The 24,321-nt window shown below is 35.5% G+C and overlaps 1 protein-coding gene across 4 annotated transcripts in view; it reads left to right on the top strand.

The window, feature by feature from the left end:
- Nucleotides 1–24,321, top strand: part of ZNF385D (zinc finger protein 385D) — a 404,459-nt gene that overhangs the window by 299,656 nt on the left and 80,482 nt on the right. For all 4 annotated transcript variants that reach the window (XM_064673182.1, XM_064673190.1, XM_064673208.1 and 1 more), the window contains one exon: nt 13,785–13,895. In XM_064673182.1, the coding sequence (XP_064529252.1) occupies nt 13,785–13,895 (111 nt within the window). The remainder of the gene's footprint in view (nt 1–13,784; nt 13,896–24,321) is intronic.

Below are 24,321 nucleotides of genomic sequence, written 5' to 3' on the forward strand. Positions count from 1 at the left end.
CCTGGCAATAATAATTTGCTGCAATATAAAATAAATTACTTAACATAAAAGATTTTATTGATTGCAGTGCCAGTTGGTGCTTTCTTGTTCTCTGTTGAAATGAGGGCAACACATTGTCTATTACAGCTGCACAGCTACCTTGTGACCACAGTGTTTTGCAAGTTTTAACATTATTGCTTCTGTACATATTTTTCCCCCATAAATTATTCTTTGCAGAAGAATGTTAATTAGTAACTGATAGATATAAAGATTGCTAGGGACAGCCCATTAATTCCATTTACCTTAATGGCACTTAGATCATAGCTTGCAGTACAGCTGTATTCAGACTGGATTATAAATGCAATTTTTTGCATCATTAACTACCCTGATTAATCTTAGAAAGCAAAAGCATAATTATAGAAAAACAGGACTTGCAATGTGTCAGTTTAAAGTTGTAGCTTTGCTCTTTTATATTTACATCATTGTAAACAACATAGGTTTTGAAACAGTTTTTCTCTCTTTCTTATTAATTAACTTGTGCCTTATACTAGTAATTTCTCATTTCTGCTTTTACCTGGGGGTTTTGAGGGTTTATTTTGTTTGTGGTTTGTGTTTGTTTTTGTTTTTTTAAAGTACCTTTTGTAACATATTTTGCTTTTGACTGGTGTTATTACTGGATATTTGCATAGTAATTGACCACTATTAACAGTGGGTTCATTCTGATCAAAGAGTATTAAGGAAAGCACATATAGTTACTGTCTGATTTCTTTGGAGGCCAGAAGATGTCACTGTGATTTTCACATTATAGTCATGGACCAAACAAGAGTACTAATTCAGATAGTAGTCTCAGAAGGGAGCAGATTTGATGAGGTGCTGATTTTTGAGAGAGCAGTCAGGAAATGGCATGTTCTACTTGAGTTCATGTTTCATGCTAACAGTTGAGAAACCTGACCAACCTGGTATCATGAAAGCTTTTACCATGTGGGGTATTTTGACTTGTTTATCTTTGGGTTTGATCATTAGAAGACAATGCAACCCTATGCTGATTGTGTGTCTTTGGTGTAGTGTTCTCTTATCAATATAAAACTGATGTGACAAATCTCCACCCCTATAAATGCATTATGTTACTTACTGTTAAACTTCCAGTTGTATTTAACAATGAGAAAGACAAGAAATGACAGAGAGAATTTGTACTGATAATGCCATTTCTATAATCATAGATCTGAAAGGAAAACTTGATGATGGTTCCGAAGTGCCATTTGTAAACAGTTAATGGGTGGTTCTCAAGAACATACTGGATTTTTCAGGATCAGTCAACATTGCTGCGTGCTGCAAATGTGCTGTGTGTCTCCTCACGTGGAGTGTGATCTGAAGAATTTTTCAAGGGGGAAAGAAGAAAAAATTTTCAGTCATTAATTCAAATGGATGATCACATTTATGCCTTTTATAATACCATGGATTTCTCATATGTGTAAGGAAGAAGAGACAAAAGTCCATTTCAATATAACAAACAACATTGTTGTTTTTAATTTTGTATTTGAGTGTCTTGGCTTTCTCTTCTTTCAAACTACAGGCACAGCCATTGCAGAGGCAATCTGCTATGCAAATTACAAGGAGATTACAATAAAGGAGAGTTTTCTCTAGTGCCTGAAAAGGCAGCAGCACTTCTAAGATGACACAGGAAAAGAAGGGTTGGAGCACAGTAGTTTGCAGCTGCTTCTAAAGGAAAACTGCTTTTTTAGTTACCTTATCCCATAGCAGACTTGTTTGCACCTGCAGCTGTTCATGTGAGCTTCTGGGGTTTTAAACAAGATCCAAAAGCCACAAGAAGCATGGTGAGGGGTTGCCCAAGGGAGTTGCTCTGAGCTAGGAGGATGATGTTGGAGGAAGAGGTGGTGGGTTCAACTCTGCATTCAGGCACAGACCTCCACAGTGACCTTGAACCACTACTTACTCTCAGTTCCTGTCTGCAAGATGAGGATAATATTTCCTGACCTTTTAAGTGTGTCAAGAAGATTGTGATCTTTAATGATTAATTCCGGCATATGAATGTGTGCAGTGTGTATTAAGATCTAAGCATTATTGTCAAAGCTGAGATCCAAGGTCAAGTCTTGGTTTGAACTTTTTTCATCAAAGTGTCATGATAAGCAGGAATAAGTCATGGGGGATAGGATTCATCTTTAATATTACATCAATATAAAGAAGTTTACATTAGCAGGAGGAATGATGTTGTAATTGGTGATGTTATTTTTATAATCACAGATAATTAAATGAGTAGAAAACAGAACCAGTCATGGGGCTGACAGCCCTGAAGGCATCTAAGAAGACAGAAGTAAACCCTCTGGGATTTATAACGTTACGTTTTTGATTGCACTTTTTGTGTTTTCTTCATTTTTTCGGAATTCTTTCATTAGCTACTGCTATCTTATCAGGTCCCTCTTACCTATTCTGTGTTTTAGATATCTCCAGTGTGGAGCTTTTACTATAAAAGCAGAGACAATGCACCCACGTGATATCCATAGGCCACAAATTATGCATAAAAAGTGAAATCTTCAAAATAGCCAGAGCTGGGATGCTTGTGCATCATGGAATTTCTTTTCTGAAAAGGTATGCTAGCAGTAGAGATATCTTCAAGTACTTGAGCTACAGGCAACAACTATACAGTTCACAGGCAATGAAATTGCCAGTCTTCACATCCATAGGTACTTGTGTGAGGTGCTCCAAACACAGATGATTTTGAATCAATTATGTCTGTGCTGTCTAGTGCAAAGACATAAGACTGTGAATGAGAAGAAGTGGATTTGCCGAAAGTTCTAGTACAGCTCAGTTTTCATATGTTAATTACCTGTCTGTAAGTGGTCTCTGTAAAGCACTGTGAAATACTCAGATGGGACTTCCTATGTGTTTAGGTTCATAATATACACAAAATCCTTTTCAGCCTCACTAGTTCATAAGACTCAGTGGCACCCTCACTGAACTAAGTGATACTGTCCTTCTGACAGGGGTCAGCTGAGGAGATGGAAGATGGAGGCTACTTGCCTGCAGTAGCTCAGTGTCTAACTGCTTCATCCATTCGTGTTTGCCTAAATTCTGATTTCCAACCACATGTATTAGTTCATTTGGATTTTCACCCTGAAGGGACACAGAGCAACAGTACGCACAGTCCTCACCTGGTCAATGAACCTCTGACTACCTTTTGTGTGTGTCAGGATCTATATATCACCAATGTAGTCAGAGCTGATTTGGCATCCAGTTTGAGTCTGCTTGACCTAAAATCATTTAAAGATCAAAATCAATGTGAAGTAACTTTAAACAATCAGAGAATTCAAGAAAATAAGTGAATTGGTTCAAAGTCAAAGCACTAGTATAGAAAGAAACCATGTCACAATCTGTCGTGATAGTGAAGAAGTGAATGTGTTTCACCTTGTAATATTGTCCTTTCACAAAACCCTAAAGTAATCAAAGTTTTGCCAGAAACCAAAGGCTCTTACTAAATCCACATTTGGGGCTTTGTAGATATATTAGAATTTATTTATGGTAGTGGACTCTTGGAAGGAGTGGGGATTACTGTTTTAAGCCTTTTTCAAGGTGTCTTAAACTTGTAGGATAGTATTTCCATATGCACACATGCAATAATAGGTTTCTTTCCTTCCTTTCTCTCATTTAGTTCTGTTTTGATCTACAAAAAGCTCAGATGTCAGGGTCAGACTGGTACTTCCCTGGCAATACCTTTTTCTAAATTTTAATTTCGACATATCATTCAGATAAAACTTCAAAGATGAAATTGCATGGAAAAGTACACTGTTACCGTTTCATCTTTTTCCAAATGATATAAAAACACGCTGAGAATTATTTAATGCATCACATTTCAGAGATGGGTAGGAAGGGATTAGAGCACTTCAAGTAGTGAATGAGCCATAACTATATTCTCCACAGCTGTTCAGTGCACTCAGGATTGCACTAATGATTTAGTCACTAAGACTGACAGGAGATTTGGAATGAATCTCAGTGGCAATCTGTAAAGAATTACTGGAAAAGTACAGTCACAATGTGGTACCCAGTGCAGGTATAAGTGTGTTCTTTTCATAAAAAGGGAATATATTCCTCGTTTTGTACCATGAAGAAAATGAGACATTTCAACTAGTGGGGACTTGAGTGAGTAGTGTTATAATCTCCATTTTTCGAAATTGTTCTTTTTCTGGTTTTTCCTATTTTCTGCTTCCTAGAGAGTCTGAAAAAAGAAATGAAGTTGATCTTAATTTTGCAGTTAGAAATACCTTAATAAAATGCAAGTCACCTTGGACCACCTATTTCCCTCACCTTCTTGGGATCTTCTTCAGCTTAGTACCAAATTCTAATGTTGTTTATGCATACATAGTTGCTAAGAATAGGAAGGTTTATTTCCACTATTATGTAAGTTCTCAAACTCTATTTTTTTTCCATTTTCCAATTGCATATTCCTCTGTCTCTTAGTGGAAGTGAATTTTCTGAACACACAGTCTCATCCAGGTTCAAAGAATCAGGCAGGTTTTAGAACTAATCGTGTTATGGAGGAAGTAAGCAGGTTAATGACTTCTCCTGTGGTCCATAATCCATGAGCCAAGCAAAGTCAAAGTATTATTTGCATGCAAGGAGATATAATGCTCTTAAGTGATCTGTATGAGGGCTATGAATATAGCCACACACATAATTTACCCTTATACTGAACCATTACCTATTAAAAGGGTATATTCAACTGCGTGTGCAAACTACAGCACTTCAGTTCCCATATGTAAAGAGTCTGAGGACTATTATTTTTCTGTGTTGACTGCTGGTGGTACAATTAATTTAACTAAAACTAATTGAATCTCAAGATGTGAGGCACAATCATGACAGTTTGTCACATGATTTTATATCTTGGAATTTTCATTAAAAGGACAGTAGAACTCCCTTCTGAGAGAAGCAGGTGGGGGAAAAAAGAAAAAAAGAGCTGCTGTAGTCAAATAATTATACCAGTAAATATGTATACTTACACCTGATTTTGAAGAAAGACAGACATCCATTAAGAACCGAGAGAAAAATTCAATAATTTTCTAATTACTCTGTTTTGAGGGGTTGTCAGAAATCTAGTGGCTGAACAAGCAGAGCAGCTTTCTAAAATGTTTCAATTGAAATGTTGAAGTGAAAATTTCTTCCTCTCCAACCTCCAACTGCTATATTTTAACCTTTTCTTTTTGAAAATATTTGCTCGCTTGCATACTCCCCTCCAGAACCTGTGATAAAATTATTCTATTGCCATAACAATTTTTTACTTTTCATGATGGGATGTATGAATTAAATTATGTGTTGGGGTTCCTTTTAGTCTCTAGTTCTACTAGTATAGCTTAAGAATTGTAAGCTCTCCCAGTGTTAAATCTTAACACAGTAGACAGATTTTGAAATGTGTTGAAATTCTATAAAAGTATAGATTTGATAGAGAATTTAATAATGCCTGAAGCATCCCATGATCTTTTTCAGGCAAGAATATATGTTTTTAAACATTCAAATTATGCTTTCTTCCTTAATTATTAATGATTTCTTTGGAGTCACCAGGATAAAAATGGTAAATAAGAAGATTTGTTTATGTAGGGTAAAAAAGTGTAGGAGCATGATCAGGAACATTGCATCACACGATTATTTTCTCTGTCCTTAAACATGTACATAATTCCCTGAAAAACATGTAGTAGTTTGCAGAGACCACTTTGCACTCTGGTACTTGTAAGCAATCCACTTGTATGAGTGAATCAAGTGCCTCTCTGCCAGTTCTCTGTCTGGCACACATCCTGCTTTTATTGTTGTTGTGATTAGGAAGACTCACTATTATTAAATACCAATTATAACACTCAGTCCAGTTTTCTAAGATACATTCACACATGAATGATACTATTGGGAATTTGTTGTGTAACCCCCATTAGGCCTGCCAACCTTTTATTCCAAACTCTTAAGCACAAAACATGAACATTCCCTTAACTTTTTTTAATTTGTTCTTTTTCTCATGAACTCATTTTTGCTTTGGTCTTGGTTGAAGCTGAGAAAACAAATGGTGTTTGTAAACCTTAGGTTTTTATTTTATTGGTATCTTTAGAGATATCTTTAGGGAGAGTATAACATTTACCTCCTTTTGTTTTAAACAATTGCTTTGTGTTCAATCATATTTTTGCCATCTGCCACTGTTCATTTAAGTGAGTAGATAAAAGAAGCAATCCACCCCTTCTTTCCACACCACTTTGGTAATGCCTACTAGAAGTGGAGTGAGTAATTCTCCCACTTTCAAGGTGATTTGTTTCATGTTAGTCTGTTCTTTTGCTGCAATTGTTGTATTGAGCATTGTTCACTGGATAATTGAACAATATGACAAACATGCCACATTTGATTGCTTTCATCTTCTCTTCTTTGGGAGAATCTTTTAGGTCTGTCAGAATTTTGTGTTTCCTTTGGATAACCATGGGGCATCAATCATAGTTTTGTAATTCCTAAGATTATTATCCATGGTATTTGTTTGTTGAAGAAACCAGAAATCATGTTTTCAATGAGATAGGACTGAAGAAAAAGTAAGGGCTATCCAGTTTGAATACCACTCTGGTCAGTTATTCTGAGGGATGTGAGACAAGTCACTTAAATCAAACTTTTCTCAGACAACTTTACGGGTTGGAACTCCAACTTGCAGTTGTAAAACTGCTTTTAGTTTGTGTAGCCCTTTCACAGATGAATCTGAAGTCAGGAACTGTGTGGGCAACTTACTATAGTAAGTACTACCAGGTATATTAAATTTGGTAACTGGAACTGGTGTACAAATTTTGTCCTTTATTTTTGAGATAATAAAATCTTTTATCTAAAAAAGAAGTTTTCAAAATAACTTAATTATACTTGTGAACTACTCACATCCTGTGTCCATGAAGACCGTAGGAGAGCCAACGAATAGGCTGATAAGTTCTGTTGGGAGAGAGGTTTCGGCTTTATATAGTAAATGAGATTTAGGGCTATTCATTGAACTTCTTGGACAAAACACAACATTGAACAGTTTCTCATTAGGTGAACATTGTCCATCTTCTGAACAGACAAAAAGCCGAATTTTTGGGGAAAAATATGTGAACATATTTCAAAAATATAAATTCAGAAAGGTGTCAAATTAAGACTTATAGGCATTTCATGTTTTTAAGGGCTCAATCTGCAACCTTAATATTCTTTTAGTACTACGTGTTTCTATATTTAGCATACATTACACATACACAGATTTGTTCCAGTTTGACAGTCCTTCACATGTTGTTTAGTGTGTTTGATTAGCATAATCACTGTGTGATTATTTCTCACTAGCCTTAGCATATGCAAATTCTTATCTTTTGACTGACAACCATTATTAGACAATCGGAGTATAAGGATTTGCATAATCTCTCTGTGGTTACAGTATGTGTGTGTAATACCACTGTGAATGCAAATCCTTTTGCTCTGACTGGTTTCTGTACATTCAAGCAATTTGCCAGAAATACTGCTGCTGCCTCAGCATCTCATTGCCAAGTGGAAAAATCTACAAGGAAAAAAAATAACAAGAAAGAAGGGAAGAGAGAAATACTAGAGTCACGTCAGGAAGGTGATTAGACAACTGCTACAATTAAATAGCTCCAATAAAAAATAAAAAAAAAAGGAAAAAAGGAAGAGAGACACACTCATATAATTTGAATAACAGAATAAAAAGTTTGCCTTGGGAATTAATTCTGAAGTTACAGAATTCAAGTTACATAAACTGGTTGCATTGTTTGGGAAGTGACTGTGATTTTCTTTTTGATAGATACAGCTTTTTAAAAGAGAAGTAATTATTCTGTAAATATTGCACATTATTGTACCTGATGTAGGTATCTTATATTAATTATGTTATATTTAACAAGGTGAGTAACATTTCTTTTTATGTACGTAGAAAGCATCAGGTTAATTCTACTCTCATTGATAAGAGCAGAAATGCTAGACACTTATAAAAGGTGTACAATGTTGAGTTCAATTCACTACATACTTATTCACCATAATTATTAAAGCAATACTGAATAAATTAGCTATAAAAAGATAAACCATGCATGGTACCACATCTAGAATATGTATTTTAACTGTTTGACATCATACTGTTCTATTTGTACATGAAACCAAAATATTGTTAAACATTCTTTTTGTATGTGTGTGTGTTTAATTATGCTTGCCAAACTCCTCCCATCATTCCTTTTGAATTGTGTTCTTTAGTTACTTTATAAGATTCTTATTCAAAGATTAATGTGGTTTTGGGAAAAAAAACCCAATCCTTTAGTGCTAACCTTAACAACAGGACTTATTTCTCATGAATAATATCAAATATGCTTAGGATCAAATTACTGAGCTGTTGTTGAACTGTTCTGTTTCTGACCTGGTCACAAGTATATTAAGAATGTGTCAGGTAGATTGTAAGTTATAGATCTGACACTTCTGGAAAACATCATATTCTGCACAGATAATTTTTTTTAATGTGCATAGTTGATAAATACTTTTAAGAGTGTTGAGATGGCTGTACACACACAGAAATGAACTACAATGTGTGACACCCACTAGTTCCTGTACTTCCTGCAAGTTTTACACCTGTAGCACTTCCCTTGTCCAGCTTGAAAATGCAGCTGCAGTGGATGTCAAGTATCTCTTGGAGAAGAAGTAGCTAGGACTCAGTTTCACAATGCCTATGATATGGGCAATGTAAGTCTGAAAGTCCAGCAGTTCTCCAAAATAAAACAATTTCTGCATGAGTAATAATATAACAATGTGATATATCTAATATAATATCACTGCATCTGTACAATTGACCACATGATTGGAGGGGAAATGACTGTGAATTCTTGGTGCCACTGAGATCACAGAGGAACTACTCAGTTTTCAGTCGGAAATAGATAAATTATTCCATGAGAAAATTTCTGATTCTAAAAGTCCCCAGGCTATAAATGACGGTGACTTTATGCCATTGAGGAACATCCCTATAGCTTAACCTTTTTGTGTTTCTACAAGTATGGCAGAATTATAATCAAGCAGGCAGTTTTATGTTTGAACTGGTTCGTGTTAAAACTGCATCTATTGGGCAGTTTTAGAAATGGATCAAGTTCACCAATAATTATGAACTATGGAGGACATGATAATATTTTAGAGTTTTTGCTTGGTAATGGTAAAGTTTGGTGCAGGATTTACACTGTGTCCAATGCTCTTACAAGTTTCACTGTTTGTTGTAATGAAAGAGAATGAATGAAAGGAGCTCCCACTGACTTATCTTTATCTTTTTATCAACATTACAATGCTAACACAATGCAATGTTAGTGTTACAATGAAAATAACATTAAGGGAATTATATTATGAGCAATTATATATAATTATTATATTTATATATATATATAATTATTTATATTCTGAGTATGGTTTCTTGCCATAGGTTTGCATTTCTACAAACATATTTGAGAGTAAGTACAAAATTAAGTCAAATAAGTACATTGTAATATTATTATTGAATATGTTAGCATCTGAATTTTAAGAAGATCTGAGAGGTGTCGGTACCTGGGTCACTAAATTGACTTAGCTGTTCAAGTAATGGAAGTCATTCCTTATGTGGGTAGTATTTTTTTAATTACCACTAAAATGGTCTACAGCAATTTTTTCCTGAGATCTTCAATGACCTGACATGGTTTTCTACTCACTTAGTGTAAGACCATAGTGATCTGAGACAATCTTTTCCAGCTAATTTTTTTGGTTTTGAGGTAAAAATACTTTCTCTACTTTTTTGATTGCTTTAGGCCTACCATATGTTCTGAACAGGCTCTGGGAATCCGTGTTATCTTCATCCTTTGACCTGGATGCTTTTATTTATAGACATTAGTGCATTTCCATTAATTTACTGCAAACTGTAAACATTTGAAATGCTCATGTCATGCCTCTTGGTTTTAATACATAATTTAAAAAAAAATCCCTTGGATTTATATCTTTTTGCGATCTGAACCTTTGCGGGTCAAACTTGCATGTTTTCCTTTCCTATTGGCTTGTTATTGTTTTTAACTTAGGCATATTCTTATGCCTCTGGGATAAGAAATCACAGAAAAACAACCACGAAAAATTAGACATATTAAAAATTACTTGAAATTCGGGAAGAGCTATGTGTTTGAATTTCAGTTTCAGTGTAAAACAATTCTTCACACACACTCAAAAAAAGGGAACACTGAGAAATTATTTGTGGAAAATATGAAAATTTACCTTTCCAAAGGATCAGATTTCTCTGTAGGCAAAATATACCATCCCAGGTTCTGCACTATACAAATAGGCCTTCAAGGATAGCAGCTGTTGTGTTGTAACTGCCAGTGCAAATACATTATGGAGAGGAAGTAAAGGGACATCTTGCCAGCCTTGGTCTTCTGCACAGCTTTGAAAGTTGAATGATAATCTCTCATGTGAATTGCAAATCTCTCTGTCCGTCACTGTAAATGAGAGTAAATTAAATCAGTTTCATCTAAGAAATAAAATCCAGCTATTGTAATATAGCACTAGCAATGAGTAAAAAGCAAATTTTATCAAAGTTTATCATGATAATTTTTATTTTGAAATTGAATACCACTTACAGAATTTGAAATATAATTTATATGTGTAATTAGCAATGTTCAGTGAGACTAGAAGTGCCTGGAGATTATGTTAAGTATCTCACCACTTGCTGATTATCTCAGCTATATGATATTATTTCCCCCTTTATACTTCCCTGCAATCCTTGCTCTCTATTTTCTGCAATCAGCTACCTCTCTTTATTCCTCTGACTCTCAGCAGGTCTTCTCTCTGTCTTCAATACCTGTGAGATCTTAATCCTTATCATGCTGCAACAAAGTATCCTGTTACCTCTCTAAGATTTCCTGCATAAAACTTCTGGAGGCTTATCTGGTGCTTTTTTGATGTTTATTTAGAACTTATGGAATGGCGATGTTTCCCAAGCAAAATCTTCAAGGAAAAATAATAATGTAAAATACCCCAGAAGTATTCTGCCCCAACTTTATTAGAATCTGGGGTTAAGTTTTTAAGTTTAACTGTGCTTTGCAGTATCAAACAACAATTCTCCCATCCTTGAAAATGTTCAAGGCTGGGCTGGATGGGACTGTGAGCAACCTGCTCTAGTGGAATGTGTCCCTGCCAATGACATGGGGGTTGGAAAGAGATGATCTTTCTCTTCCAATCCAAACAGTTTTATGTTTTTATGAACTGGCAGAGAAAGGTTTATTATTTTGAAGCAGCTTTTCTTAATCAGCTTGAAAGCTATCCAGAACACTTCTTCATTTAGAGACACAAACACAAATCATCCTATTCACAGTAACACTATGTACCTTTATATCTAGAAGTCTATATCTTTAGAAACTGAAAAGGAAAGGTACAGATGGGTTTCCGTATAAGCAGATAAATAAGAGAAAATCTGTGGAGTGATTAAGAAAGAAACTCCACAGTTTTCCATGAGGCCAAAATAAAAGTAAGTATAAAATAGAACAAGTATTCTACACATTCATGGTTTTTTTTTAATTCTAAAAAATTGTTTGTCTCATTCACAATATGTAAGCATCAGTCGCCCAAGAAATCTGATCTCATTTGTAGGTGAAATTCTTACTTTGAAGATGGGTAAATCCGATTAAAAGAAAATCAGTTGTTCCATCTTATTAACCATGGTGGAACCTTTCATTTAACCCTTGGAGTGTTACTTTGTTTGCTTTCTGAAGTTATGGCACTTGTGAGATAATGTGAAAGACATGTATTAACACTAAAGGCTATTACCTCACATTATCTCACAAGTGCCATAAATTAAGAAAGTCAACAAAGATGTTCTTTAAAGCATCTCACAGCTCTGGTTAATGTGAAGTCAAACAGTTACACTTGATCAAAGAATGCACAATTTCTTGTTACTGTGTGCTAACTTTTTCATATATTTGAACTTGAGGGTTCCCCAAGTATTTTAGACCTGCAGTGGCAAAAGGAACAGAATTTCTCCAAACTTCAGCAGTAGTGAAATTTAACACCACATCATGCTTTAGTATTGAAAATAGTGAGATACAGGTCTATTCATTCAGCTGGCAAAAAAAAAAAAAAAGGAAGAGCTTTTACTATTTATTTACTTTGCTATGTAGTGGTCTTCTTCCTGGTCTATATAATAGTATTTTTGGACTGTGGGCTTTTTCAAGATCATGCTACTCAGTAAAATGAATGTTCCTAGCACATGATTTCATCACTGCAGGAAGTCTTACACAGCATGTTGCAGTGTTTCAGCACTTGATATACTCTCACCTTAGCTATCAGTGTTATTTTGGGGTTATGTTACAGTGGCATCCCTATATTCTAGGTGGGATTGTCGTTCTTTTATGCGGGTGGTTGCATAAATGTATGAGGTGTTTCACTTTCACTTCAAATGGAAGAGGACGCTCAAACTGAGCATGTCTTCCAGACTGTCCTATAAAGCTCTCCTTTTTTCCTTGGTTCATTTGGGCTTTTTGTGTGTGTGTGTTGGGGAGGTTGTTTTTTTTTTTTTTTTAAACCAATCTGATTTTCTTTTCAACAGGAATTAATTTAAAGACCTATTTCATATCTGACACTGAACAGCTGTCAGGTGATGCAGAAATTCCGTAGTGATCTGTTGTGGATTCACTGCAATAGAGGCCATGACTGTCTACTATTACAGCTTTCATGAATAATTGATTACTCTAAGGAAAAGCTCTGATTCTTTATTTATCAAATAACCCTTTGCTAACAGACTAGAATATAGGGAATCATGGAGACATGAGCATGGAAAAAGATGGGGTTTTTTTCAGGACACATACAGATTATGCTGCGTGAATACTGGTTATCAGAATTAGGCAAAATCTGTGAATTTTTAACTATTTAAAGATAAAAACTATCAGTGGCTTAACAAAGTTGTTGTACAGCTATTACAAGATTTTTAAATTAGCTTTCAAATGCTTCTTGTGAAGCAGAAATATGAATAATTTTGATCAATACATTTGGGGAAGTTGACTTCAATCATCCACGTAAAACAGTCTCTTGAGTAGATTTTGTAAAATTCTCTGCCAAAATGGTACACTTTTTCATAAGGACCCTTACTTGCAGACACTATCAGATCAGTGTTTTGGTAGAAATTAGCTCAGAAAAACCTTTTTCATAAAAGTCCAAATTCATCCTTAAATTAGATTTTATTTACAATAGTTTCCTCTAAGTGATAGTGAAAATAATCTTTGGAGGATTTGGATTTTTTCATAAGTTGTGTAGATGTTGTTTCATGGAAGAGATTAATTTATTAGTTCATGGGAAATTATTATTATTTTCATAATACTGAGCTATTGCGTGCTATTCTGGAATTATTTGAATATTATATTCCTTCACATTTCCATTAATCCTTTTGATAGTAATTTTATTTTAAATGTTCTTGTTTCATTTATTAAGCTAGATTTTCTATGATATAAAAATCTTAAATTGGTGTTTTGATAGGTAAACTTTTTCAGCGTTTACAGCTTTTACCTTTCTTCAGTAAAGGGAGACTGGTACATATAAAATTGAATCAAGGATATCTATTTCAAGACAGCTAATGACACTTTTCTTTGTTCCTTTTTGCATTACCTCTTTGTAAAACTGTACGAAGAAGAAATATTCATTTTCAAAGAAAAATAATAGTTTTTCTGTAGTGTGAGGCATGGTATGGCATGATGCAAATCTGTTTTGAAATTATAGATAATATAGCACACAGTGGAACAGCAAAAGCTTTCATTTTTCTTCTTTTCTCTTTACAGATGGACCCAATTCAAAAAGCTGTAATAAATCATACATTTGGAGTTCCTCTTCCTCATCGAAGAAAGCAAATCATATCATGCAACATTTGCCAGCTGAGATTTAATTCTGATGTAAGTCGATCGTTTTGTATCAGATTAGAAATATGTACTTATCTTCTAGTATGTGCCATAATTTTCATAAATTGAACCTAAATGAAACGTTGTGAATTCAGTTTGTCGCTCAGCAGATGAAAAGGTTGTAGGATGTTTCAAATAAACACAATTGCTTGGCAGTGTTTATACACCCGGCCAGATTTTCTCTGCCAATGTATCTCTGCAAGCTCATCAACTTCAGTTGTGCTGCACAGAGCATAAACAGGAAAAATTGACTGATCCATTACTGCTAATAAGGTTGATATATTTGCTGGATCCTAATTCTTCTACCAGTACCTATGTACCTTCAATTGGCTCCTTCTTTACCTCCTCTCACTCCTGCAGCAGTGAAACAGAGCAAGCTGAACTAGAAATGGTCCCTAATACAAAGAGGAAACCTGTCTCCAATAATTACCCAAGGAAGCTGTGCTGTGATGTTCCTTAACATCACAAGTAACACCTGTTATGTCAGAGAAAAGCCTGAGATTTTAACTCTTCTATTTCCTTCTCAGTGTCATTGTGTGTGCAGGCAAAACCTGACATAGTACAATATATTTCCTTCTGCTATTCCAATCTCTTCAGGAAGTTTCTTGACACGGACATGGCTAGTGGAAATTAATCTTCCCCACTCACTACTTGTTTTACTAATTTAAATATGGAAGTTACTTCTGTCAGAATAAAAATATTTGAATTTAGAGCACGGTCAAACCCAAAAGTGTCCACTAGGGTCCTTCCTCATACCAGTCATAGGAAGAAGTGAAATAATTCTTGTGTGCTCCTGCTTCTTTGTAGGCAGATATTTATGTACAGTTTGTACTATTTTTAGTTTATTGGTTATTTATTAAAGCCATGATCTTGTCAAAAACTTAAACTGAACTTTGAAGCCTAATTTTAAAGATTGCCCTCCTAAGGGAGAAAATAATACAGCTCTTTTCATCCCACTCAGCTTTTTATTCCTCAGAAATAATTTAAACAAGATCTCAGTCACAATTTCCAGACCAGTCAGCATCACATATTTAATTTTACTGATGACTCCAGATTTTCTAATTCACCTACTGAATGGACACCTTCCTCTTATAACATTGACATAATTTTCAAAGAGTGGTGCAAGGAAGGATAATACCCTCTCTGGAGTTGTCATGTCCCTCACAGATAGAAATAGAGGAGTCAAATTAGGCTCTTCCATTTAGAAGCCAGATGCCAGAATTAGGACTGTGGATACTGAGTCATTCATGAGGAGGGGATGATGGAGGCTTCTGGGCTGCAGTGGATCTCACCGACTGAGCAGCCCAACTTATCACAATTTTCAGCTTTGTCTTAGGAAAAAGCATGTCACACTGAATCATACACAGTATATAGCTACAAGAGATATCAAACGCTTTTGTGTAACATACCAGAGTGAAACATCTCCTTTCGAAGAGGGTATACCGTTTGTTAGTCTGCAAAAACATCCAAACAAAAGAAAGGATGAACACATCATTAAAATGACTTAGTCATTAGCAGTTACACAACTCGGATTGATATATGGAGTGGAAAATTTTCCAGCTGACAGGCGTTAGACCTTTTCCAGAATAAAATGTCTGAAATAAAAATGCTTCTACAGAGAAACAAACAAGATATCAGTGCATACTGATACTTTTTACTCAGAGGACTGCTATGGTCCCATACTGTTCCTTTTCTGGCTCTCTTAGGAAGTATTCCAAAAAAGAGAGGGGAAAGAAGCAGTGGCCATTTTCAGAGTCATCCATGGTGTCCAAAAAACTGGTTTCAGAAGAAATTTATTAATTTAAGCTGTTCACAGAAAACTCTTGGAAGACAAGCTGTTAAGCAGATACCTAACTGTTCCTTCACACTTTCAGGTGTTAGAGGCCTGAACTCCAAATAACCGACACTACTCAGAAGAAGGTTGTTTTAATGCCCTCCTCTCAGAGTAGATCAATATTAACTTTATGGAAGGGGGAGACCTTCTTGATGAGTATGTTTCACTTTCCACTTCTAATATTCACCTAATTTTTAAAGCAATTCCAGTGTTGCTGATTGATGGAGAGCTTATGATCCGAAAGCTGTCCATTGATTAACCTGGGATGATATCTCTTCCCCTTTTCCCTACCACACAGAAGCGATTTGTGGATATCTTTATGATGGTCTCTTCTCATTCCAGTGCTTATAGTTATTACTACTGAAAATCACAAAGTGCTCTGCTGAGGTTTTTCAATACATGAGATGTAGTCACAGTTCCATTTCAGTTTAAGAATGTTTTTTTTCAATGTGAGAGGAGTAGGCAGAGCTATTTCCTCCATTGCTTAGGTAATTCAAAAAGGTCCACCAGTGTATGAAGCAAAAATGTGCTAAACTAAAGATTTAATATTGAGACTCAAAGGAAAGATTGCTTTGAAGAAAAAGAGCTGTTAGCTATCATTTTTTGATTACTATATGAATGGCAAGCACACACATTGTATGTTTTTCTCCTACTATCATAAAAAATTTTTCATTCACTCAATATTCATACCTTTCATTTTCATCATATTTTATTGAATATGATTTAAATCCATAACAACAATAAATACCTTTTCTGTCTAGAAACCTAGGCTTTGTGTCTATTCTACCAATATGTCTCTATTTTTAGATGCTGGAGATAGGATTTATCAGAAAGTAATGAATAGAAATTCCATTTATCTGCTGCACAGCAATATTATGAAAATGTTTACAATAAAACTGGTCTGTGAGACTTTTCATTTTTGCAGAGAATACAGAATTTTCTCCCTTTTGATATGGATTTCTTTAGCAGCAGCAGAGCTTTTTTTCAGGTTACATGGTATAAAAATTACATTTCAAAAAAAATGAGAAAAGGCAACACAATAGTCTAAAAACATTTAGCTTCTTTGTAAAGGAGTTTTCTATAAATCTTCATGACAGCTTTGTGTTCAGTGTTTCTTTTTAAAATAAATCTTTTCACAAAAGGGAAGGGAGGAAAGAGCAAATAACCAAAGCCTCTCCATGCTGAGAAAAGACATTAGAACAGCAAAGGTAGGTTCTGTGGAGTCCATTTTTTTTTTTCATTCAGGGAAATCTATATACAACATCTACAATCACATTGTGCATCCAGTACAGAGCAAAACCTTTACATATGTGCTTGGGTGTAAGTGCCTGTATTGTCATTTAGATGTTGGCAGCTGCTGAGAGGTATTGCACCAGGTCAGAAGAACTGTTAAATGCATGCTTCACATTAAATATCTGCTAAAAGTACCCTGTGAAGTACAGCTGACTTCAGTAGGATAACTCATGTGCCTATAGGTAGCCGTAGAAGTAAATTTTCTGCTAATGGCTTGGGAAAAAGAGAAAAAGAAAGCACTTACTAAATTTTCCTGTCTTGACTATTTCATCTTCTTTTGCCCACATTTCTGATTTCAATATTTGATGAAGTTATCAAGTTATCGGTATCTATCAACAAGGTCAATTCTTCCAAAGGGGTTATCTATTTTTCTTCCCTCTTGTTAATGCAGATGGCTGAGTGATGATTCAGTTTGCCTTTAAAAAAAGGTTGGACAGAGTTCTGAGGTGTTCACAGGATTTGAATTTCATTCTGATACACTGTAAAAATATTTCCAATTATGTTAGCCAGAAATTATTGTTTTACTTAAATAGCAACTACAATAATATTTCTCTGAAAATCAGGAGCTGAATTCTCATCAGTCTTTATTTGTTGTTTTTTACCTTGTTTTTCTCCATCTCTATAAAACAAAGTATCACTGAATTGATATATAGTTCAACTCTATGAAGCCATCAGAGTTCAAAAAGTGCTCTTGCAGTTAAACAACAGTGACGAATTTTTTTGAGGATAAGGATGCAATATAGCTCTGCAGTATTTTACCATGGTTCTAAATTTTGTGGGGAAAGAAGCAGGATCAAAGGACTTATATCCTATTTAGGCTATGCTTGACATCTAGAACGAATGATTAAAGTATCAATTTGTAAGCACCTAGGGTATAATAAGGCAATAAGAAACAGTCAACATGAATTTGTCAAGAACAAATCATGTCAAACCAATCTAATTTTTTTCCTTTGACAGGGTAATTGGCCTAATGGATAATAGGGAATAAATAACTGTGATGTATTTTGGCTTTAACAAGGGTTTGTAAAGTCCTATGTGACAGTCTTGTAAAGCAAGTAGGGGAATATGGTCCAAGTGAAATTATTAAAAGTTGGTTGCACAACAGATTGAAGAACTGTAGTGAAAATAGTTGCTGATGGTTTCCTGTCAAAACAAAAGATCACAACAAGTCAGGATCTGTAAGAGTCTGTTCCATTCTTATTGCTACCCTAAATTTTCATTAGCACTGTGCCTGATAGAATAGAGTATACATATACCAAGTTTTTGGATGACACCTAGGTGGAGAGTGGCAGGCTCCTGATGGAAGCTGGTAAGTTCAGGATTGGAGTCCAAAATTATCTTCAGCAGCTGGAGAAAATAATCTGGAATTCTGACAAGTGCAGTAAATAAAAGCACAGACTATTGTGCTTAGACTGGAAAAAGTAAATGCACAAGCAGTAAAATGAGTACATGTCTAGCTTAATGGCAAAAAAGAAATTATACTGAATCATAATCCAAATATGCATTAAGGACGGATACTGAGGGGGGGAAGAAAAAAAAAAAGAAAAAGGAAACCACTCAACTAATCCTGTGTAATTTTTCCCCAAAAATGTAACATTTCTCAGTAGGTAAGTATTCCACCACAAATATTCAAGAGCAGCCCTGATCAGAAGGACTGGGTGTGCTTGTGGATGAGAGACTGGACATGACCCAACAATATGCACTTGCAGCCCAGAAAGCCAACCCTGTCCCGAGCTTCATCAAAAGCAACATGGCCATCAAATTGAGAGATGATTCTTCTCCTCTGCTCTGCTCTTGTGAGACCCTATCTGGGGTACTGTATGCAAATCTTGGGTCCTGAGTACAGGAAAGACATGGATCTGTTGGAGCAGGTCCAGAGGAGGGCCACCAAGATGATCAGTGAGATCAAACACCTATCCTATGAGAAAAGGCTGAGGAAGTTGAGGTTCTGTAGAAGGGAATGCAGTGGGGAGACCTCGTGGCCTTTCAGTAGAGGAGGCCTATAAGAAAGACAGGAGCAAACTTTTTAACAGGGCCTATTTTGGTAGAAGGGATAATGGTTTTGAACTGAAGGAGAGTCAGTTTAATACAGATATAAGAAATACGTTTTTTAAAATGAGAGTGGTACAACACTGCAATGGATTTCCCAGAAAGATGGTAGATGCCCCATATCTGGAAACTTTCAAGGTCAAGTTGGACTGGGTTCTGAGAAACCTGATGTAATTGAAGATGTCCCTGCTTATTTCAGGGGTGCAAAACTAGATAACCTTTAGAAGGTCTCTTCCAACTCAAACTATTCTATGATTCTATGATTTGAAATTGACAATGCCTCAGGTGAAGAATTATTTATAGCAATGGTCATCATACTTCCACAGAAGCATAACTGGTTTCAGAATTTAGAACACATCCACTAGTATGACAAGATGTGAAAAGAACTTGACTCAGCTAGGGAAAACATAAAGAACTGGATAGATGTACAGTAGAAAATACCAGGAAAATATAGTAGGTTTTCCATATCTGAAAGGAGGTGGATAAGAGTTTAGTGACCAATTGATTTTTGCGTTCCTTGGTTTTGATAGAAGAATAAATTTGATTAGCTCTTCAGATTAATTTTAATGAAGAAATTTTTTGTTGAACTGCTTGGTGAAACAATTCTTGCTATAACAGTAGTGAAGTTCTGGAAGAAGATACATAGGGACAGTTGAGGCAGAGAGTATTCGCAAATTAGACACCTGTTCCTGAAGATGGACAGGAAATGCTGGATGTAGTCCCAGACCTGAGAGAGGGATTATATGACCTACTGCTTGACTACTTTGCAAACCTGTTTGTGTGATTTGGAAGATATAACAGAGATTTCATTCCTCGTCCATGCCAAATGATGGTCACACCTGTAGCTTCTATTTCAACAAAAGAGGGGAACTTTAAAATGTTGGTCCATTAAGAATCAGGAAAGGCTGGTGCAGATAACTGCTAGACGTTATTTAGCATTTCACCCTTCTGATTGCAAATCTGTTATTTTTCAACTTACAGAGATATCCTTAAATGGTGTTTGAAGCAGTCTGTACTATTTGCCTCGACCACTGTTCTATGTGTGGCAATAACAACAGGGTCTTATTTTTTACATGTTCTGTTGTATTTCCAATTATGGGTTAGATTTAGATTTACAGTTGATCTGGAGTCCTGGGTCCTGGTTTGGTATAAACAAAACAATTTCTACTTGAATTGTAATGCACAGCTCTTTTAATCAATGTCACTTGTTGCAGGTATTGCCAGTCAACAAGCACATTTATTTATTTGTTATCCTAGGACATTTTACTTTTGTTTTTCCAAACTAATGTGCCTGTGTTCTATAAATTCATCAGCCTGATTCTTTAAGAAGGTTCTCTTCTGCACACATTTAGAGATACTCAGCATCCCCTTAAAATCAGCGTTACTCTATTAGGGTATAGTATTGATTGCAGCACTTATACCTTAACAGGAATAAAACTTCATCCAAAATTAACTTATATATATGTGTGTGTGTGTGTGTGTAATTCCATATATATATATATATGTGTGGAAATACACTCATAAGTTGACACTTTCCCAGAGGTACTGGTTCATGGTATTCACTAGAAAATGTAGCAAGTAATCATAGAAAGTGTGGAGATTTCCATGGGATATCTGGCATTTACACCAACACATTATAGAAACCCTAAAGAATTACTAAAAAATATTTCAAGATATTTGACTTTTTGGCATTCCAAAAGTCTAATCAAATAGCACAGAATATTTTGCATTTACGTTGCACACATAAAAAATTTTGAAAACAACCTACTATAATTTACTCAGTACAATGTTCAGTGGAGTCTGTTTTTATAGGCATAGCCTGCACATTTTAGAAGCATTAACTCCTCTTTTCTATACCACAGTTTTAAAAACCATAATATGAATTGCAGTCAGACCCTGTGCAGGTCTGGTCTTTCCCTGTGTTTTATTGTTTTATTATTATTAAAATTGTGTTCTATTTTGAAAGAAAATAATCTTAATTTGGTTATAAGTAACCTTTTTCATGTAGGAAATAAATAACTTAATTTATAAGTTATAAAATCCAGAATAATCTGTTGAAAAGTAGTAATAAATTTTCACATAACCTAAAGTTTCTTAAATGTTTAATAGAAAGTATAAATAATTTCCTTTTGTTGTATAAAGGACTTTTCTCATAATTTTCACTTTCTATATAGTACTTCTATGAATCTATACAAGCTAGAAGTAGAAATTATTCATATCTTGTTGTTTATCTTCGGAGTACTTTTGGAGGTGTTGAACTGGGTCCACTGACTGATATCCTAAGCTCGTGACTATTTCCTTGCCTCTTAAGCACTGGCTGCAAACTAAATATTTTGGGTGACCCTCAGTAGCTGCTGTGAGTGGTCTCTAAGTTGTATGCAAGCTGTGGAACTCTCTGCACAAACTCTTCTCTAATCCTTGCACCTACCTCCTCTCTTGTAATGGAAGTAACCTATTCTGTCTAGGAAATCTGTACTGTTTCAGAACATGGACCAACCCAGAGGTATCAGGCTCACAGAGGCATTGCCTGAGGTCAAGAAGACAGTAGGAAAGAAGGAAAGTTTTGAACATAAGGAAGGACATTCATTACTCAGACTGTTGCTGACGGGGAGAGAATGGAGTGCCTTGTTATCCACTGTATTTGTATTACAAGACTTACACTTTCCTCTCAAAATTCACTCTCCAGCCACATTCAGCAGTGATAGTTGAAGAGAGAGCGTCTAAATCAAGCACTGGAACACACAGCTCAGGGAAGTGGTTGGTTGACCATCCCTGGAGGTATCTAAAATTTGGGTAGAGGTTGCATTTAGTTACATAGTTTAGTGGTGGATTTGGCAATTCTGTGTTAATGGTTGGACTTGAGGATCTTAAAGGTCTTTTACAACCTAAACTATATATCCAGGAGAAAGGAAAGTCTAATGTTTCCAGCTACCTAGTCTCTGGACAAGTGGAGGTTGAGGTTTGAGGAGGACAAAATCTATGTCAGCTGAATTTCAGAGTCGGTATAGAAACATGATGCTAGAGAGATTAAAACATTCAGATGATCATCAGATGTTGCTGTGTAGGACTTAGATTATGTGAAACTTAGACATTTTTATTTTGTCAATGCTTTCTTCCTACCTCTGTTCATCCTGTGAGGTTTTTTAATTTTCAAAGCATTCACTTATTTTGACAAAACAAGTCCATTGTGCAGGAGGTTTTGACATCTCTTTTAAATTACTTGCATTTGATAGAAATTATATGTTAATAGGCAATGGCTCTCTACAATAGTCCTGTTTATAATTTGCAAAAGATTAATAACCAGTATTCTGACTGAAATATAAAAGGTTTCTGCTTCTGGCACTGGAGTGAATGGTTGCAGTATTTGCCCTTTTGGGGCCAACTTAACTTCTGCTGAGGCATGGATCACAGAATTGAAAAGAGCAGAAGGAAAGGCAGAGGTGATAGTAGTTAGTAAGACAGAAAGTTGGAAATAAAAGCAACCTCTCTCCTGTGTTTGAACACATCCATGTGTTTTACTATCAGAAGTTTCCTTTCTCTCAGAAAAGGTTAAATTAATATAGAAGAATGTACCAGAAAACGTTATACTGGGAGGCAGGATGCAGATCTAAATGGTCTCATAGGTTCTAGAATTTCCAAAATCTGCTTTCAGTGTCGGGAGCATGCTTAATATGGATTATCTGTCATGCACTAAGATGACTTCCAGGCAAATTACATATTTGTTTCCAGCTGTTTTAATGAATTTGGTCTTGTACCTACATTCTTTGGGTTACAACAGAGTCAGAAAGATTTTGAGCCTGAAAGAGGGTGGAGGAACATGAGAATGAAAATCAGATGCTGAAGTTGGGCAGGTAGTGGCTAACTAGAGTTTCTTTGAAGTCTTTGGCTGGAATTGTGGGAAAAGAAGACAATGCTTAGTATTTTTTATTTGTATATAGAAAAATACCATTTTATACATGGGGAATGGGTATAGACAGGGGAAAACACAGACAGTATAAAAGAGGGGATAGGAGGTCTCTCTTCTAGTTCTCATGCCATTCTAGTTCTCTAGTGCCATTCATGGAAAAGACTGCCTGTTTAAACTTCAAGGAGACAATTCTCTGCTTTTCAGTTCTTGCTATTCACTTGTATTTGAAGCAATTTTTGCTGTCAGCTTCTTCAGTCAATGTGGGAAGTAAATCAGTCAACTCTAATAAGCAATTGAAATCTATGCACAACTGTGCTGGGGACTCTTTACAGAAACCACTTTCCATGAGCAAGTCATCGCCTAAAAGGAAAGATAGACTTTAAACTCCTTGTTGTGCAATCTTCATCTACCCTTTTATTTTGTTCTAAGTTCTTCCTTACAGATTTATTTTTAAAAATGAGAATTTATACAGTAGAGAATCTGAAATTCTGGATTATTAATAGCAGGTGCAGATAAAAGATTTCACTGTAATAATGGCAAAATGCTGTCTACTTTTGGTTACCAATTAGTGACTCCTTCTTGCTCACTTTCTTAGGCAGTGTTAAGGACATAAAGAAGAACTTGCAGAAGAGAAACAGACAGGGGTATATGCCAGTCTGGTTCATAGAAAGAGTACAGAGTGAAGAAAATGTGCAGCAAATTGTATTTTTTAGAAAACACACACATGCCCACACACTAATTTCTTCTAAAAATGCATTAAGAGAAACGTTGTGCTTTTACTTGGCTTTGGTTGTTTATATACTTTTCCAACATGCATAAAATCTTTCCAAATAATCTTACACTAACTCTGGACACCTCTTGCTTTTCTCTTTATGGTCAGTAAAATTGCACTCCCTGGGGTAACTGTGATATATTTTTTTCCACTGTATCTGTGCAGCCCCCTCTCATAGCAAATGTAATATTTACTTTTGTGAGAATTACTACTAAACGTAACTGCCCCTGATGTAAACAAATTCCACTTCAGAACTTCCAGGCCTGACTTTTTCAGTCCTTTGTTCTTTTGTCACTCCTCTCATGTCTTTTACAGTCTCTGGAGATATTCCTCTTCTGTGTACTTACTTACTCACATCACAGCTAACAGCTGGGAGCCTTATCCTCTGAGGGAGTGGATGCACAAGCCAGTATCTCTTTTTAAAAGCTTTATATTGGAATAAAAAAGCATATATTTGAACTATACTTTTGAGGGTGTATTGCCCACACGCGTGCATTTTTTTTAAGCTCAATTGAAAATGAAGTCTTTTAAGGTTTTAAATGGCTGAAGGGGACTGACTTCTTTT

Source organism: Pseudopipra pipra, chromosome 1 (genome assembly GCF_036250125.1).
Source record: "Pseudopipra pipra isolate bDixPip1 chromosome 1, bDixPip1.hap1, whole genome shotgun sequence".
Lineage (NCBI taxonomy): Eukaryota > Metazoa > Chordata > Aves > Passeriformes > Pipridae > Pseudopipra > Pseudopipra pipra.